Raw genomic sequence first — 17380 nt, forward strand, 5'->3', positions numbered from 1 at the left:
TCCCTCATGTGCCATTCCGGCTTTCATAGGTGCTCGCTAACAGCACTTGCCTGAACAGTCCTTTAAGGTTATACAGGGGATCTTTATCTTTGTCTTGTTGCCTTTGTGGGAACCGCAGCAGACGACCGTTCACGTGTGTGTGTGTGTGTGAGGCGCCGTCACGAGTAACAGGTTTTCACTCGGGCACGTTACTGTTGTTTGTACAATGCCGCATGTGCACTCCCGCACACGCAATCGCGCATCTGTCTTCTTACTAGGACTTTCCCGGATTTATTTCAGGAGCCGTTTAAACTGCCTGGAGGAGGGAGTCTCATGGGAGCCGTGTGCCAACGAGTTAAATTAAAATGCGATGTGGGGTGGCTCTTTATTCATGGAGCCTGCAGCCACGTAGGCAACAAGTTTCTGGCCCAGACAGGCTTAACTCGTCCTCATGTCCGATCAAGTAAATTCTTTCGCCAGCTCCCCAGAGGGCATCATCTTTTGCACGATCAGCCATTCCCACTCTCGTCTGTCAGAGCTCAACCAGTTCACGTGCGTGCACTGATGTATTGATGGATTTGTCGCGTGGCTTTGCATTGGCTTGAGGAAGACGGGCCCGTTAAATCCAGTGCGCTCCAGGCCCCTACAAACGGGGATTATTTCACTCTTTGCTCATCATTTCCTGGACATTGAACCATGTGGGCTGCGCTGCCTGTGATGTCATGGTTGGAACACTGCGCTTGCATTCCAGACGTCGGCAGTTCGGTCCGCTAAACATGGGGACCGTTTCTTCAGTTCCTCCACCGCTGTCCACCCAGCAGTGTCAATGGGTGCACCACTGTTACCTTTTAAAACTGGGTGACGAAATAAGTCTAGGACAAGTATGTACAGTAAAAACTTGGATTGCGAGTAACTTGGTCTGCGAGTGTTTTGCAAGACGAGCAAAATTTTTTAATAAATATTAATTTGATAAACGAGCGAGGTCCTGCAATACGAGTAGCACGTGTATACGCTCTGTCTGCCGAGCGTCACGTGATCACAACTGATATACGAGTGCTTTGGATTACAAACACGTTTCCGAAACGAATTATGCTCGTAATCCAAGGTTTTACTGTATATATGTATGTTGAACTTATTTCTCAACGTAAGGAGCCAACCGCGCGCTAATCGGAGGTGCGGGAGGGGGGGGGGCAAGAGTGCAAAGCCACCTGGAATGAATTATGCGAAACTCCGATTGCTTGATGCTCAATAATTAATCGTTGTGCTTTGGACCGTGCCTTGGTCTCAGACATTACGTTAAATAGTACACGTTTCAGAACGCTCAGTTGGGGCTAAATTGAGTATCTGGACTGGCCTTGGAATGTTCTTGTCCAACGCCCACATATGCACGCGAAATATTTGGAGCCCTTAAAGACTTTAATCTCTTGCCTGTCAGCGGCTGATAGATACTTTAGTTTGCGAATATTAAAATAGGATCATACATTCATTTGGTGACGGTCCTGAGCGACATGCGGTGAGTAAAGGTTTTTGTATTGAGTGCATAGTCGTAGTAAAGAATACTGTACTCTATACAGTGGCTTTCAAAGCTGTGCAGAGTCGTGTGCGGTTCAAGGATTGTGCTGTAAAGAGGCCCATCTCCTCGTATATTTTGGCCAGCTACCAACCCCAGCGGACCGCGAGTGTCATGTTCCCTACACCATCCACACACCCTGCTTCCAAAGAGCTGGGTTATAGGCGTGCTGAGCCGTGCATTTTGGTTCATGTTGTTATAATATGTTCAGAGCCCTAAATAATTTTTCGTAAAAAATGCATTTTGTCCAATTCGTGACACGTTTACGACACTCGTTCCACTCCCTTTTGGTGAAATCGTGGCCTTGCAGAGGAAACCTTTACGTTTTATTTAATTTCAGGAATGGATCTTCCCTTCACTTCAGAATGCTTTCTTCCATCTGGCAATACCTGCGTGGCAGAATGGTCCAGCGCCAGAGCCGAGGCAGTTTCGCATTATTACGGGACGTGTTTCCTCAATTCATGAGCAGCATTCCGTCATTGGGGCGTGTGGTCGCCAGGCTGAGTGTGTCGAAAGGCATGGTGGCACACTCCTCGACAAAGGTTCCGGCAACGATTCTGATGATTCTGTCACCATGTGCATCGGAAGAATTGGAGCCTGATTGGTTGGCTCTGACCTTGGGCGAGCATAACACCATGATATCACAATGCTGTGGTGGAATCCCCATGCCCCGCCTCATCATTTATGATTGGTTGGCATCGGCAGAGCAAACATGCGCTCCAACCATTTCCCTTATGAATTGCAGAATTACACCCAAATTTACCTTGTATTTAAAAGTTAACAACCCTGTAAACTTTTCTCTCTCTCGCCAAATGTTCCACAAAGCTCCGTTCTTTTTCATGAAATGAAGCAATTCAAAATGTAAATTACAGGTAAATTAAATACGAATCAATAAAACAGGTGTTAAAATGTTAAAACACTAAAAAGAAACCTTTTGCAAGGAATCATGTCTGCATTAAGCACATATACTTGTGTTGAACATGCTCTGATAGTATTTAACATCTTAACCCCTGTTTTGTTGCCAGAAAGGGTAAAACCTATTCTCATATTTTGATGCTCGCAAGGGAGGTCCCATGACGAATCAAGTGAATTTGCATTTCGATAACCCTCTTTGGAACGGCATCCTCGCCGTGGATTTTCCATTCAGCCTTGTTGTCGACGCCAGGAGGCGAGCGGTGCGGTGCTGCATTTTTGTGTCTGTCTCTAAGCGCTGAGAGTCGTCGCTCTGTGCACCAGGGGTGGAGCTGGAGGATGAGGAGGAGCAGGAGGACGACCAGGACGCCTCGCTCTCGGGCCGCCTCATGGCGCTGGTGGAGCGCGTCAAGAACCTGCGGAGAAAAGACGGAAACGCTCAAGCGGAGGAGGACGATTCCAAGCCCAGTAAGCTGTCGGCAGCGGGGAGACCTCGGAGCGACGGCTCCGTCGCGTCACTTAGCGGCGCAGCATCGCTATTGTTGCGGTTGGGACGTGGAATGCAGTCAGGTTTAGGTCAATAGGTCACCACCGACTAGCCCACTGACGCCACCACGCCTTGTCGTCGCTTGCTTTCCTCTTACCAGGTACTTCAGCTGCTGCGCAAGTCGGCATCTGTTCAGCCAGAGTCGACCCTTATAGTATTCCCACTGTCTCTGGCTTTCTGCCTTCGCTTTGGATGCTGATCCCTTGATGAAGTGGCTTGTTAGTGTGCTCAAGATAGTTGCATACCAAAATATGTTTCCACAGTATTTCGGTTGGCATACCACTTAATTTGCTTCGCACAATTACACACATAGTGACCGTTCGCTCAGACCACGTCACTGCAAATGCCACTCAAACTAAAATAGAGTGAGTAACGGGAGAGTGGTCATCTCCTGGTGGCGCTGAGCTGGTGGTGGGAATTCGATAATTTTATGGTAACTTAACAATCTGCTCGCAAATTTCGATTTAAAGCTTTCGTGACTGCAGGGATTCATCTTCTTGGTTCTTTCGGTAAAGTCACGTGACTTTACCGAAAGAACCAAGAAGATGAATCTGCTCGCAGTACTGCATTGTACAGGCTTGAAGGCACATGCATTACCATGCCAGATGGCTGCATGAACAAACCCTGCCTTCAGAGTGCTGGATTCCACACGTATGTGGTGGTCCCAGCGTGGGTGACGCAGAAGCGAGATGTTAACTCCCTCGCCTGGTATACAGGATGTCGTGGGTTCGATCCCGACCCTGACGATGCCTGTATATCTCTATCCCCGTGGACGCGTGGATTTTTCCCCGGATCCTCCGGTTTTTCACCCCGCATTTAAAAGCATGTATTTAGAGTATTTGGCTGCTATAAATTCCCACGTGATGATAGGCCACTTCGTTGAGCTATCATTTGTGGCCAGGTCGCTTGTGAAAAAGAGCTACGTCGCTCAGTGGGTCTTACCTAGTAAAATAAACAAAAAATAGTTAAGTGTTTAGTCACCTCGACCCAGCCACGTAAAGAACCACACACCCTCCCTGACAAGTCGGAGACACAAAACGCGTACGGGTGGAAGGGGCAGCTCCCGCGAGTCCAAAGCAGGGAATCACCCTGCGATTGCGCAATACCCACGAGGTCTGCAACCGTTGGGTTTCTTTCCGCGAGCCGTCTAAAAAAGGTCCAGGACTCCTGTTGACTCTCCCGGCCACTCCATCTCGTGTGCCCCCCTCCCCTCCCCTCCTACACCGCTCCTCAATTCTATCCATGACAGTTGCTCTCCTGGCAAGGCCACAAGCGTGTTGGATTACGGTGGGCAAGCCATTCCTCGGTTATAATTAGGGGCTTAATTAGGATAGCAGATTCGAATGCAACTGGCCACTGTTTTTGTCAGTTAATCTGCTTTGGTTGGAATGCGATAAGGTTTCAATCGTGTGGTGCATCATCAGCTGGCCTGAGCCATCTTGAGTGTTTGTTTACATGTGCATTCACTGTGCTATTTATATTCGCGTTCATTAAGAAATAATTCTTATCGGTAATTTCATTGACTTCCTCAACGCGATGCTTAGCCTTAAGAATAAATGGGAAAAATGTTTTCCGAATGATTATTTCATAATTATTATACTTATGAAGATTGTTGTATTTCACAGCCAAAATAGCATGTGCACACGCACACAAACTGGGGTCAGCTGATGAATTTGGTTTTATATTTAATTGGGAAATAAGAACATAACATTACGGCCATATTTTCCCCTTGTAAGACACAAGTCACTTTGTGCCCGGCGCACACTATAGGAAGATAAAGAAAATTGACCATGAAAATCAAGACAGAGGTTTATCATGTGGAATTTAATAGTAGCCAAATGCCCTAAACGCATGTTTATAAATGTGGATGAAAAAACCGGAAAACCCGGATAAAAATCCACGCGACCACAGGGAGCACATGCAAACATACAGACGTCAGGGTCGGGATTGAATCCACGACTTTCTGTATACCAGGCGAGGTAGTTAACATCTCACGACCGTGGGAAGTGAGCTGAAGATGAGGAACGGAGAGAACAGGAGCAAAGGGTCAAGTTTCAAGTTTCATTTATTAGGTATAGCCATGTGAGCCATGCGGCCCTTAAGTCGGGTGCAACCACAACAAACAAAATTTGAACAGAGAACATCTTAAAGCGACGACACACAACAGAAACATCCTGGATAAACGAGCAAATCTTCCAAAAAAAAACCACCGTATTACAATGCTGTGTGCAAAAATCCCAGTGTGATGCAAGTCAAACAATAACAACCATAAGACAATTTAGATTCAAGTTATCAGGCCAACTCCGCACTTCCGTCAGTAGAGATGAGGATGAGAAGGAGGCTTCATGAGGGTCTCGACGCTGATTTTCACAGGGGGCAGCGGGGGAGTGTGGGTGGCCAAACAGAAGTCACGTGCTGTACAGGAGGCTTAAGCTAATTGAGATACATCGATACAATAAGTACATTTTCAGATGAGATTCAATTTTAACCAATGCACCAATCCAATAAAGTACCAATAGTAATAAGCTCCATCTAGAATCTAGATGGTACTTATATGTGAAAGTGTTTGCAATGTTAAACGTATCCAAACGAGTTTATTCACGCACAGAGGTAGTTTTATATACAGAAGATCATAGACATAACTCGCCAGAGTCTCATCTTCACAAATGTTCATCATCTTCTGATTTATTTTGCGAAAAAGTGGCGATGTTTTCATTACCAACAGTGGGAACATTTCCAAATTGATGTGGTCCAGCCATTTTAAAGATAAGAATCGGGGTCAATCTGGTGCGGTCGCAGTCCAGATTGAAACATATTTCACACACTGCTTCCTTCTGCCCTCGCTTGTTCCATCCTGCCCCCCGCTCATTTAACCCCATCCCAACTCCTTTCTTTGTCACTCACCCTTTCTTCCTTCATTCTGCCTTCATGTCCTCCGTTCAATCCCTACCACCGTTCTTTCCTCTCTGCTTCCTTCCTCGTCTCATCCCTCTATTACCCCCTCTTACTTAATCTGCTTCCCTTTTCAATCACAATCCAAACCCATTACATAATTCAATTTTCTTCAGTCTCTTTTCCTCCCTCCTTTTAATTTCATCCCTAAATCCCTCCTGTCAGTCTTTCTTCACTCTCCCCGTCCGTCTTTCCCCTCACACGCTCTTCGCTGTATGTACGTTGAACTTCTTTCGCACCGTACGTAGCCAAACCCTGATAATTGGAGGTGTATGAAAGGACAACAAACTGAACACCAAAAAACATTTCTAAAGAAGCGCGTCTGAAAGCGCGCGATGCAGTGACTGCCTTTGTTCGATGGCCAGCAGCCAAAAGTCGCTGTGAGGATGACCGTAGTTCTTGTGATGGTTATGCTCCCCTACCCGCCCCCTCCGCTCCTCACCACCGCGCCAAACCGTGTTTGACCCCCGGCAGACTGCCTGCAGCAGCTCATCTCGGGGACGCTGGTGCGCTGGGCGCAGGAGTCGCACGTGGCCGACCCGGCGCTCGTCACGGCCATGTTCACGCTGCTCCACCGGCAGTACGACGGCGTGGGCGAGCTGGTGCGCGCCCTGCCGCGCGCCTACACCATCAGCGCCGCCTCCGTCGAGGACACCATCACCCTGCTGGCGGCGCTCACGCAGATCCGCTCGCTGCTCAGCGTGCGCATGGGCCGCGAGGAGGAGAAGCTCATGATACGCGGCCTAGGGTACGCGGCGGTCCCGGCCACGCCGGCGGGGGGCACCAGCTGCGGAGGTCGCGCGAGGGCCCCCCGCGGCGTTTGGTTGCGGTGTAGGGCCGACTGACGATGGGCGGTGGCTCAGCGAGAGTCGCAAAGCCCGTGTTGGACCGCCGTAGTTTCCTTTCCATTTGCAGAAATACTCACCGGGGAGCTGACTGAACACGCCAAGCAGAATCGTAATGTAGTCTTGAACGTAGGTGAGGCTTTTTTTGGTAAATTAACTGTTGGTTTATTGTCACTATGCATATTCATAAGCTCAGGACCCCAACCAAAGTGAGCGATGCCTCACAATCATTTGAGCAGGAAAGCACTTCTGACTTGGACTTTGCCCATACTCGCGAGTGAGAGGTGTTAGCGTGTTAGAATCTTCTCACAAAAAACACATTGATAACCCTGAATACTCTGCCTTGCAGGGACATCATGAACAACAAGGTATTCTACCAGCACCCCAACCTCATGAGAGCGCTGGGCATGCACGAGACGGTCATGGAGGTCATGGTGAACGTGCTGGGTGGGGGAAAGTCCAAGGTGCGTTCTTCCCCTTCTTCATCATTGCCCCGGCTCCCATCCACTCTCTGTCACTCTCGGCAATAGGCCGCATTCTTGGTGTAGCCGGTCTGTCACGTTAGTCTGCCGCCCGTTGTCTGCAGATTTCTCTCTCTCTGTCGCACTCAGCAATGCGCCGTGTTTATTGTTCATTGCTGTCCGTGTGTGGATGCCTGTGCCCACAAATGTATGTTGAACTTCTTTCGCACCGTACGTAGCCAACCGTCCTAATCGTAGGTGCGGGGAAAGGATACCAAACAACGCAAAAGCAGTTCTAAACAAATTAGTTTTCAATCTACATTTTAAAATTAATAGCTCTGGTGGCTTCCTAATATTGTAACGAAGAGCGTTTCAGACGGCCGAAGAAGTGCATCTGAAAGCGTGCGATGCAGTGACCACCTTTGTTCGATGGTTAGCCAAAAGCCGCTGCGAGAAAGACCAAAGTTGGCGTGATGGTTTATACTTCTTGACGAGATCAGCCAGGTATCGTGGTTCATTTGTGGCAAGCTCTTTTAAGTCCGTAATGAATGTGTGGAACCCAGTCGACTTCTTATTTGCGTGCGGCGTCCACCAAAATAACATTTCTTCTGCGGTCGCACAGACGCATGGTCGCTCTTCTCCAGCGAGATTTGACTCGTGACCGTGCTCCTCCCCCCACAGGAGATCGCGTTCCCCAAGATGGTGGCCAACTGCTGCCGCTTCTTGTGCTACTTCTGCCGCATCAGCCGGCAGAACCAGCGAGCCATGTTCGAGCACCTCGGCTACCTCCTGGAGAACAGCAGCGTCGGCCTCGGTGTGTGGCTCACACGTTCGGTAGCCCCGCACTCTAAACTTAAACCATTTTTATTATTTTACCAGGTAAGGCCCACTGAGCCATATATATTCTTAGGTTTTTTCCGGTAAAGTCACGTAGGTAAAAACATTAAAAAGTAAAATAAAATAAAAATCACGACGTTTCGGAGGCAACACAAGCTTCCGTCTTCAGGTGGTACCGTCACAGCCACGACAGCTGTATCAAGTAAATGAGAGATTGCAGAAGCTACCACTCCGTTTATATAATGGTTGGAGAAGGTGAGCCATATATCTCTTTTTCAGAAGCAACCTGGCCGGAAATGATAGCTCAACGAAGTAAGGTGGACATTTATAGCAGCCAAAAACTCGCATGTTGATTCTAAATGTAGAGGGGGAAACCGGAGGACTTGGAGAAAGTTTCACACGACCACAGAGAACACACACAAACTCCATATATATAGGTGTCAGGTTCAGTATCGAACCCATGACCTCTTGTATACCAGACGAGCGAGCTAACATCTCGTCACCGTGGCGCCCCACTATTGTTCGGAACGGGCTAGGTTAGCTGAGGGTTGGGTTTGGATCTGATTTGAGTTGGCAAACTTGGGTTTGGGGTGAGCTCTCTAGGCGAGGTTAGGTGAAGACTTGGTTTGGATTAAGCAAATTACTCAATTGGGATGATACATTGCAATCATTGCTCCCTCCTGGCATACATGCCCAATTGCAGGCCTGGAGTCGACTTGTGCCCATAAGGGGACAGCTGCAACTGGGAGTGCCATTTCACATGTTTGAGATTAGATGTGATCAGATGTCATGTAAAGTGCTACCGGGACACCCTGGGTTATAGGGCACTATATCAAAAACAAATATTTGTAATTCGAGCGTCTAGCCTGGCGCAAGCGCTGTGGTAACATCACCACCACTCAGTGGTGATGGACAGCTGCTGCTGCTGTTGTTGTTGTCGGTGTGCTTGTGTGTTTTTGTTTTGGGGGTACGTGCAGTGCTTGAAATTAAAAAAACATGAACAAATATGCAAACACATTTTACCTTAACAGCTAGGGCATCGGCTTCCATCCCGCCAACGCAGACTTCAGACGCACGCTACAAAGACTCACGGAATCCGCAACGTATGCGTGATTTGTCGTCCGTGTCTTTTTTGTGGACGTCGCCCGCAGCCTCCCCGTCGATGCGCGGCTCCACGCCGCTGGACGTGGCCGCCGCCTCCGTCATGGACAACAACGAGCTGGCGCTGGCGCTCCGCGAGCCCGAGCTGGAGAAGGTGCGCACCCCATGGGCCGGCAAATCGCCCCGCACGGCTCGCTTCACGAGGGGGGGGAAGTCCTCGCCGAGATCCAGAGTCTCGAGGCTTCTTTTACTGCGAGCGGGCCTTGCAGTGGATGGGCATGCATTGTAAAGTGACGGGGAAAATCTATGAGCCTCCGTAGAGGTTTTTTCTTTTCTCGTGTCATTTTACAACTGTCCACATGAAAGTCCTTTAAACTGCAGGACTCAGAGATCAATTATTCGTGTGTTCTTCCTCCCAGCCCTTTGACAGCTCAGAACCTTTAGCCGTGCTTTGTGTTGTCAGGGATGTTTTGAGTTCCCTGGGTGGTAAAGTGGTGTTCATGTGGTCAGCTTCAATGGCAATGAGTTCCTGCTGTGATTCTCTTCACGTTTTTATAGCACTTTAGGCAGGCGCATGCCTTTAAGTTACAGCCTGTGGCCGCTTGCTCTGTTGGTCCAAGTCCGATAATTGTTGTTCTATTCTTTGGTTCTTTCGGTTAAGTCACGTCTAAAGATAAAATAATAAATTAAATAATAGCATATTACAACGTTTCGATTGCAACACAAGCAATCATCATCAGGCATAAAAGAAATAGCAACAAAAATCTAACTAGAAAACTATAGACAGACATACAAGCAGACAGACATCACAAGGACACACAGAGAGAGAACACATATCGGCACAAAGAGAGAGGTCGTTTCTGTGACGGGGCCTTAAATATAGAGAGGGGGGCGGGGGCGGAGAGAGGGAGGGGGCAGAGTAAAAATTAGCATATCAATGAGTGGACGACAACGTGATGCTGCAAGTAAGATGACGACGTGTCACGGCACGCAAGCTTGAAAATCAGGAGAAAGACACACTAAAATTGTCGTCCACTCATTGATATGCTAATTTTTTCTCTGCCCCCTCCCTCTCTCCGCCCCCGCCCCCCTCTCTATATTTAAGGCCCCGTCACAGAAACGACCTCTCTCTTTGTGCCGATATGTGTTTTCTCTCTGTGTGTCCTTGTGATGTCTGTCTGCTTGTATGTCTGTCTATAGTTTTCTAGTTAGATTTTTGTTGCTTTTTATTTTATGCCTGATGATGATTGCTTGTGTTGCAATCGAAACGTCGTAATATGCTATTATTTAATTTATTATTTTATCTTTAGACGTGACTTAACCGAAAGAACCAAAGAATAATTCCTGCAGTCACGAAAGCTCCAAAATTTAAATTGTTGTTCTATTTAGGAAAGGCTTTTCCTAGAAGATCCTACACGGCATGTTTGAGTATTTTTGTTTTCAAATGTTGTTCCCGGTGTGCTATCAGCATCAAGTTATGAGACGAATAATCCATTTGTGCGTGACCTCATTCTTCTGAGAATGGTTGTGCAATAGGCTTTGACAGAACATATTTCTGAAAAACTCTCCAATTGGCTCCCTCATCTTTACACAACAGGGGCGTGCTTTACAATGTACTTGCTGTGACATTGGTCTTAGTGGCACGATAGTCAAACCGCGATTTTACATTTTTCAGCCAAAGTGGAGAACCATTTTTAATGTAAAAGCTTCCTTGTGCAACCATTATGTGTCCGGGAAGGAGACCATTAACTCACTAATCTGAGGATCGTATTTAATTATGGGGTGGCTACCCGCATTCAAATCTAGAATCTCAGGGATGCTGGCTCATTACCGTGACCTCTGAACCTATTGGCCACCTTGGCCCAATTCTGATTGAGTGATTTTGCATGTGATGATACTGGAGTACCAGAGAATAAATCCACACGTACAGTTTAGTATGAGGGAATAACTTTAAAGTAATAATATTTTTTACTCGTAAGGCGCATTTCATCCGTAGATCCCAATGCGCGGTATATGTATGGTCTTCCTGATTGGTGTGTCCCGGACATATTCATTTTAAACAAGGAAAATTCAGAATAAATTAGTAATTTTCTACAAAGTACCTTTCATAAAAGAGTTTTGACATGCTTTATAATGTCTTTCTTGGCGATTTATAAATTGTCGTTATTAATTACTGAAATTATTATTCTTATCTGCTCAGGCAGCCACCTGTATTAGAGCACATACTCAAGACTTGGAAAGCTGCGAGTTCAAATCCCGGTCAGAGATTGACTTGGCCTATCATCTCTGCACAGTTCATAAAATAACTACCAATCTGTGAGAATTCTCTGGTGATTGTTCTATGGAGGGATTGGCCCCTGCCTTATGGAATTTACAACTCTGGCTCAGTGCCACCAGCAAAGACGAACATCGGTCGACGCGTGTTTGAGCAGACCCTTTGTTGCGTCTCTCTGATGTGTTTTCGGGTCTTGCCGCGTGTCGTACGGCAAGACATCCTTCGTCCGACTTTTCGCTCCACGTGCTGGGAGCTTCTTGAGCAAGTGAAATGCAACGCTTATGCTTAAATCCATGCAGGCCGAAAAACACGTGAGACAACCTGAAAACGCATCGGAGAGAGCTATTGAGCACAACCACGAAGAACTGCGCGGAAGTACGTGTTTATCGTTACGTGATGCGTTCTGCTCTTATGAACCACAATACCTTGTTGATTTCGTCAAGGAGCATAACCCATCACGCGAACTCCGGTCATCCTCGCAGCTGCTTTTGGCTAACCATCAAACAAAAGACGGTCACCTCATTGCGCGCCTTCAGATGCGCTTCTGCGGCCGTCGGGAACGGTTATCAAATACTGGGAAGCTACTGGAGATATGAACTTTTAAATCATCTAGATTGAAAACTCATTTCTTTAGACATGTTTTTTTGTGTTTTGTTTGTTGTCCTTCCCCACACCTCCAATTAGCATGGTTGGCTACGTATGGTGCGAAAGAAGTTCAAGACACATACATATACGTGATGTTGTGTTGTTTGCCGCAGGTGGGCCGCTACCTGGCACGCTGTGGCTTGCAGAGCTGCCCAATGCTCCTGACCCGTGGCTACCCCGACATCGGTTGGAATCCCGTGGAGGGGGAGCGGTACCTCGACTTCCTCCGATTCACCGTCTTTGTCAACGGTGCTGATTCTACGGCCGCTCTGAAGGCTTTGTTATACACGCTGCTTGTAGCAAAATTAAAAGCCATCATTCTACAGCACATTCTTTTGTATATTATCATGACTATTGCCACCACCACCATTATCATAATCATCGTCATATCGCTCCCCCCCCCCTTACTGGCTACTGGCAGACTCTTGGACGTTTGCGGGCCAGGTGCTGCCAGTTACCTTGTGCCCCACAGGGACAGCTGCCACTGGGGGTGCCCTTTGAAACGAGTTGAAATGAGATGTGATGATGTAAAGTGCTCTGAATCTCCCTGGCACTTAGGGCACAATATAAAAAACAAATATTTCTGATGATCATTAACCAACAACGCAATCGTCACCATTTGTACGTTTTAACTATATACGTAATGTTTCATCTGTCACTAACAATATCAATGGGTGACATAGACATATTATTGGATGTTTCTTTAACATTTTCTGTAGTAGTAGTAGCATATTCCGGTATGTACATGGGTTTCACGTATTTATACAATAATGCATTGTATACAGTGTTCAACACAGGCTATATCATAATTATTGAGCGGTGTTCCGTACATTTGGCGAAAGTATAATGAGGTTGTACCACAATATCATCTTATGTGATGCACTAGATAGTGCCCATGATGATAATAATTGAGGTTTTATATCGTGGCGTCATTTTTGTAACTGCATCGCACAGTGCTGTGCAAATCGAATAAAGGGAGCGTAGGAGATTCAGATGTTTTCAGCTACCACAGTGCTGGATTACAGGCATGCATAGCCACAATCACCGTCTGGCTTGTGATTTGATGACCTTATCCCAGAATGTGTCTGTGACTCTTCTGTTGTGAAACCCCGCTGGTTGAATCAAAGATTCACAGCTCTCTGATGTGACTTAGCGTTGTATACTGCGTATCATTTCACCCGATGCCCAATGTTCCACTCGTGGTGCGGTTGGGAGCTTTTTCAGAAACTGAATTTTCATGCCGAAACAATGCACGCATCCGAGAGCTACACAGCACAAACTAAGAATTGTATTAGGAATCCACTGGAGCTATGGCACTTTTATATCTATATCGAAAACTAATTTCTTGAGAACTAATTTTTGTGTTTAGTTTTTTGTCCTTCCCCCGCACTTATGATTAGCATGGTCGGCTACGTGTGGTGCTAAATAAGTTCAGCATGCATACATACATACGTACGTAAAACCAAAAAAAAAATACTTTTTATGATAGAGTACAGTATTCTGTTGACATCAACGATTTCAATTTGTGTGTGGCTCATGGAGAGAGCAGGCGAGAGCGTGGAGGAAAACGCCAACGTGGTGGTGCGGCTGCTTATCCGGCGGCCCGAGTGCTTTGGGCCGGCGCTGCGCGGAGAGGGTGGCCAGGGCTTGCTGGGCGCAATGAAGGAGGCCATCACCATCTCCGAGGACCCTGACCGGGACGGCCCATCTGCCTGCACCGACACGGCGCGACGACCCATGTACGTCCCGCGTGCCGCAGCCTCGTAAGGCACCAGCCCCCGGGGGGTGGAGACAAATTGCCTCCGTCCTCAAGCGAGCTTGGGGCTCCGTTCTACGTTTTAACAAAAAAATGTTTGGAAATGTGCAGTGATGCAGTGCATTGAAACAACTGGGTTCGCGTGATATGCAATTTGATGCACTCAGCCTTGTTCACCAGTGGCATCACTACAAAGCGTTGTAACATTATTTTTAGCAATGGAGTGGATTTGGTAAAGCTCAACTGTGCAGTTCGAGTGATGGAACATACAAAGGAAAACTCATCTGCGCAGCCTGATGAAGTACCACTAGCTACTAGGATTACGCCTCTGGCCTATTTGGAAAAGTTATTTGACGAGATGCCCTGCTTTCTGTTTTGGAAAACAAAAATTGTATTTCTCTGCTTCTTTTAACGAAGGCATAATTCCTGATTTTTGCTGTGCAGGGCGAAGAGCTTAACCGACAAACCTCTATTAGGGAAAGTTATATTCAGACCTTTTGAGTATTGTTACCTGTGGAGGACGATAAGACTGCCATGCTCTCGGAGACAGCTAGCAATGTGGAAATTCAGAATGCGTTTGTTGTAGGAATGTATTACAGGTGAAATAAAAAAAAAGCGAGAGGCTTAAATGGGCCAGGCACAAGCGTGTGGATGGTGGATGGCAGGTTACTGAGACGGGGGGAGGCATTGAAGGTCGGATGGCGAGACACTGTAAGGGCATCGCTTGGAGGTCGAGCGATGAAGTTGCTGCAAGAACTCGTGAGATGTCGGGGCGGAAAGGAGGAGGAGAGAAAGCAGTCGCCAGATCTTGTTGTGAAAACAACAACGTTGAGTTCACAATATTGACCGTGATGACCACATGACTTTAGTCTTGCGTTGGAAACGCAATTGAGATGTCATTTATAACGGGGGGGGGGGGCAGTGGAAGTGCATCTAAAATGGTATCTCTTCAATCACTTACCCTGCTTTATTATTGCATTATTTGACTTTCGTTGTGTTTGATATTTTGGTTATTTCGGCAGAATTTCGAATTATCTGCTTCAAAATGTTGATATCCGCATTCTTGTTATTACTCGTAACATTCGTGTTGTTATCTTCCTGGTAATACCTGTAATCTACCACAAGGCCACACTTCCCTCATAGGTGCCTACAAAGTTGGACGAAGGACTTGATATCATAATGCACACACATTTCTCCCGCTATAATCCCACCGTCCCCAAAGTTAAGGACATGTTGCGTTTTATTGCTCAAATTACCATCTTGTGTTGCCTGTCTTAGTTTGTGTCCCTGAGCCAATGGTAAAAAAATGTTTTTCTTTCCTATAGCAGGTCTGGTCTTACCTGATGACGCAACCACTCTTGATCCCAACTAACCATAGCCGACTGTGCGTGCACGTGAGAACACCGTCTCTCTCCCATGCCCGGGTCTCCCGCCCCACAGGGCTGTTTGCCACCGCTGGGTTCACGACACTAACCTTCTCTTCTGCTCTTGTGCATTCTTCTTTGTTTACAGGTTCCGTGTGCGTGTGTGTGTATGCGTGTTTGTATTATATCTATATATATGTGGAGCGGTAGTGTAGCGGTTAGCGCTACGCTGCACTACGAACCCAGAGACCCGAGTTCGATTCCCGCTCACGGCCAACACCAGTGATGATTATATGAACTGGTCCTGGGCCTCCCCTAGGTCGACTCAGCCTCAATTGAGAACCTAATTATACGTGTAAAATCATTGCTACTAGGGAAACAAAGGCGGCTGGGCATGGTGTTGGCCACCCACTCCCTCCTGTGCCATGCCGGCCTTCATAGGTGCTCGCTAACAGCACTTTCCCAAACAGTATTTTAAGACTATACAGGGAATCTTTGTCTTTGTACCTATATATAACCAAACACTTGTGTGATGTTTGTTGTATAGTATATGAAGTAAGTTATCCGCATACGCTATACATATAAACCGATAACCAAATCACAGATCGCTAACCGTGCGGAATCAGACAGATTTAACTGCCGCTTATTTATCATCGTACACGTGTGAGAGCCATGCTCACTTATTGCTGTTCGATCCGGGACTCAAGAATGGTCCTCAGGAGTGAGCTATAGCTCATCTCAGTCGAGGGACAGCTTGCATCCATGTGCAGGCTTTTATGCGGTTCGGCCGCGTGGCTCTCCGAAGTTTTTTTTATAATTGTACCGCGCGTAGTTCGGCATGATGTTGGACGTTTTCGCTGCACACGCTGAGAGTTTCAAGAACTTAAGGTACTTAAGCTTTCGAGCACGTGGAGCAGAGACATCGGACGGCGATCTATTCAGCCCTCCGACGTGCTTTTGGGTTGCCCCAAAGTGCTGTTCGCCACAACGTCCGCTAACATTTTGCTCCACGCGCTGGGAGGTAACTTGAGGAGCAGCATTCAAGGGCTGATTCCAGCGACTGAACGGACCTCCCATCGTGTGCTGCGAGCCGAAAACAAATCGGAGAGTCACGAACGCTCGGAGAACCATGCAACGCTCTGTCATTTGTTAAAGCGTGACACCTGCAAGGGCCACACACGATTGCCATGTGCAGTCGCAAGTGATTCAACGAGCGTAAACATTAACCTATTCATTTTTTGGCGCGTTAATTTTCTTTGAACGTCTCTTCTCGGTGTGCTGTGCAATGTGCTGAACCTGTTTGAATCATTCCAGATTACTCCAGGACTGGAATGATGAATCGCAAATAAACAGCTTTACGTGGGGGTAAAGTAAAGTATATGTTTATTTTATCACCCCATGGCTGCCATTACTTTTCCTACTCCTCCTCCTTTACTCACCCTTCCAGATTAGTGGCATCAGTAGGGACAAGGTACCCACCCTACTCCCACCCCCATTTTAAACAACTAACTGAACTGGCCTTTTACCCTCCTGATTGCTGACCATTGGTTAATCCCGTGGTAATTTTTTGTTTTAACAATTTTTCCATCCGGTTTCTCATCTGCTGCTTGGTCTGTGCTTCAATGGATGGGGGCCGTCCAGCTTGCTTTCCATCCCATGACAAATGTGTTTTCACTGTGGGTGCAGTGCCTTTTGTTTCTTATAAAGCATACCAATACCTCCCCTTGTGTCTGTCTCCCTTTAATGTTTGTTATCGGGAGGGTCGGGGGGGAGTAATACGGATGAGGCGGGCTGGGGAAACGGGTAGAGGACGGAGGGATTATGGAAGACGGAGGACACGGTACAAGCGTCGGCTAACGACCTCCATGTGCATTTTATATTTCCAGGGAAGACGAGGAAGAGGATGAAGAGGCCGTCCACATGGGCAATGCCATCATGACGTTCTACGCAGCGCTCATCGACCTGCTGGGCCGATGTGCGCCCGAGACGCACGTAGGTTTTTTTTCCTCCTGTGCTCGAGTATTCAGGCGGTCAGCACACGTGTGTCACTGAGCCGGAGTCAACGGTTGCGTCCCTTGCGGCCGTTTGGAAATATCTACGGCAAATTGCTCATGCGTTTTTTCGCGTGTACACGTC

At 47.2% G+C, this 17380-nt stretch overlaps 1 protein-coding gene across 1 annotated transcript in view; it reads left to right on the top strand.

The window, feature by feature from the left end:
* The window catches only part of LOC133347254 (ryanodine receptor 2-like), a 323764-nt gene that overhangs the window by 207432 nt on the left and 98952 nt on the right, over positions 1–17380 (top strand). The window contains 9 exon segments of the mRNA XM_061559372.1: positions 2786–2929; positions 6435–6708; positions 7155–7269; positions 7948–8080; positions 9255–9358; positions 12238–12373; positions 13674–13863; positions 16559–16609; positions 17131–17236. Of these exon segments, the coding sequence (XP_061415356.1) occupies positions 2786–2929; positions 6435–6708; positions 7155–7269; positions 7948–8080; positions 9255–9358; positions 12238–12373; positions 13674–13863; positions 16559–16609; positions 17131–17236 (1253 nt within the window).

The sequence above is a fragment of the Lethenteron reissneri genome, chromosome 25 (genome assembly GCF_015708825.2).
Source record: "Lethenteron reissneri isolate LAM-NWPU_2019-01 chromosome 25, ASM1570882v1, whole genome shotgun sequence".
Classification (NCBI taxonomy): Eukaryota; Metazoa; Chordata; class Hyperoartia; order Petromyzontiformes; family Petromyzontidae; genus Lethenteron; species Lethenteron reissneri.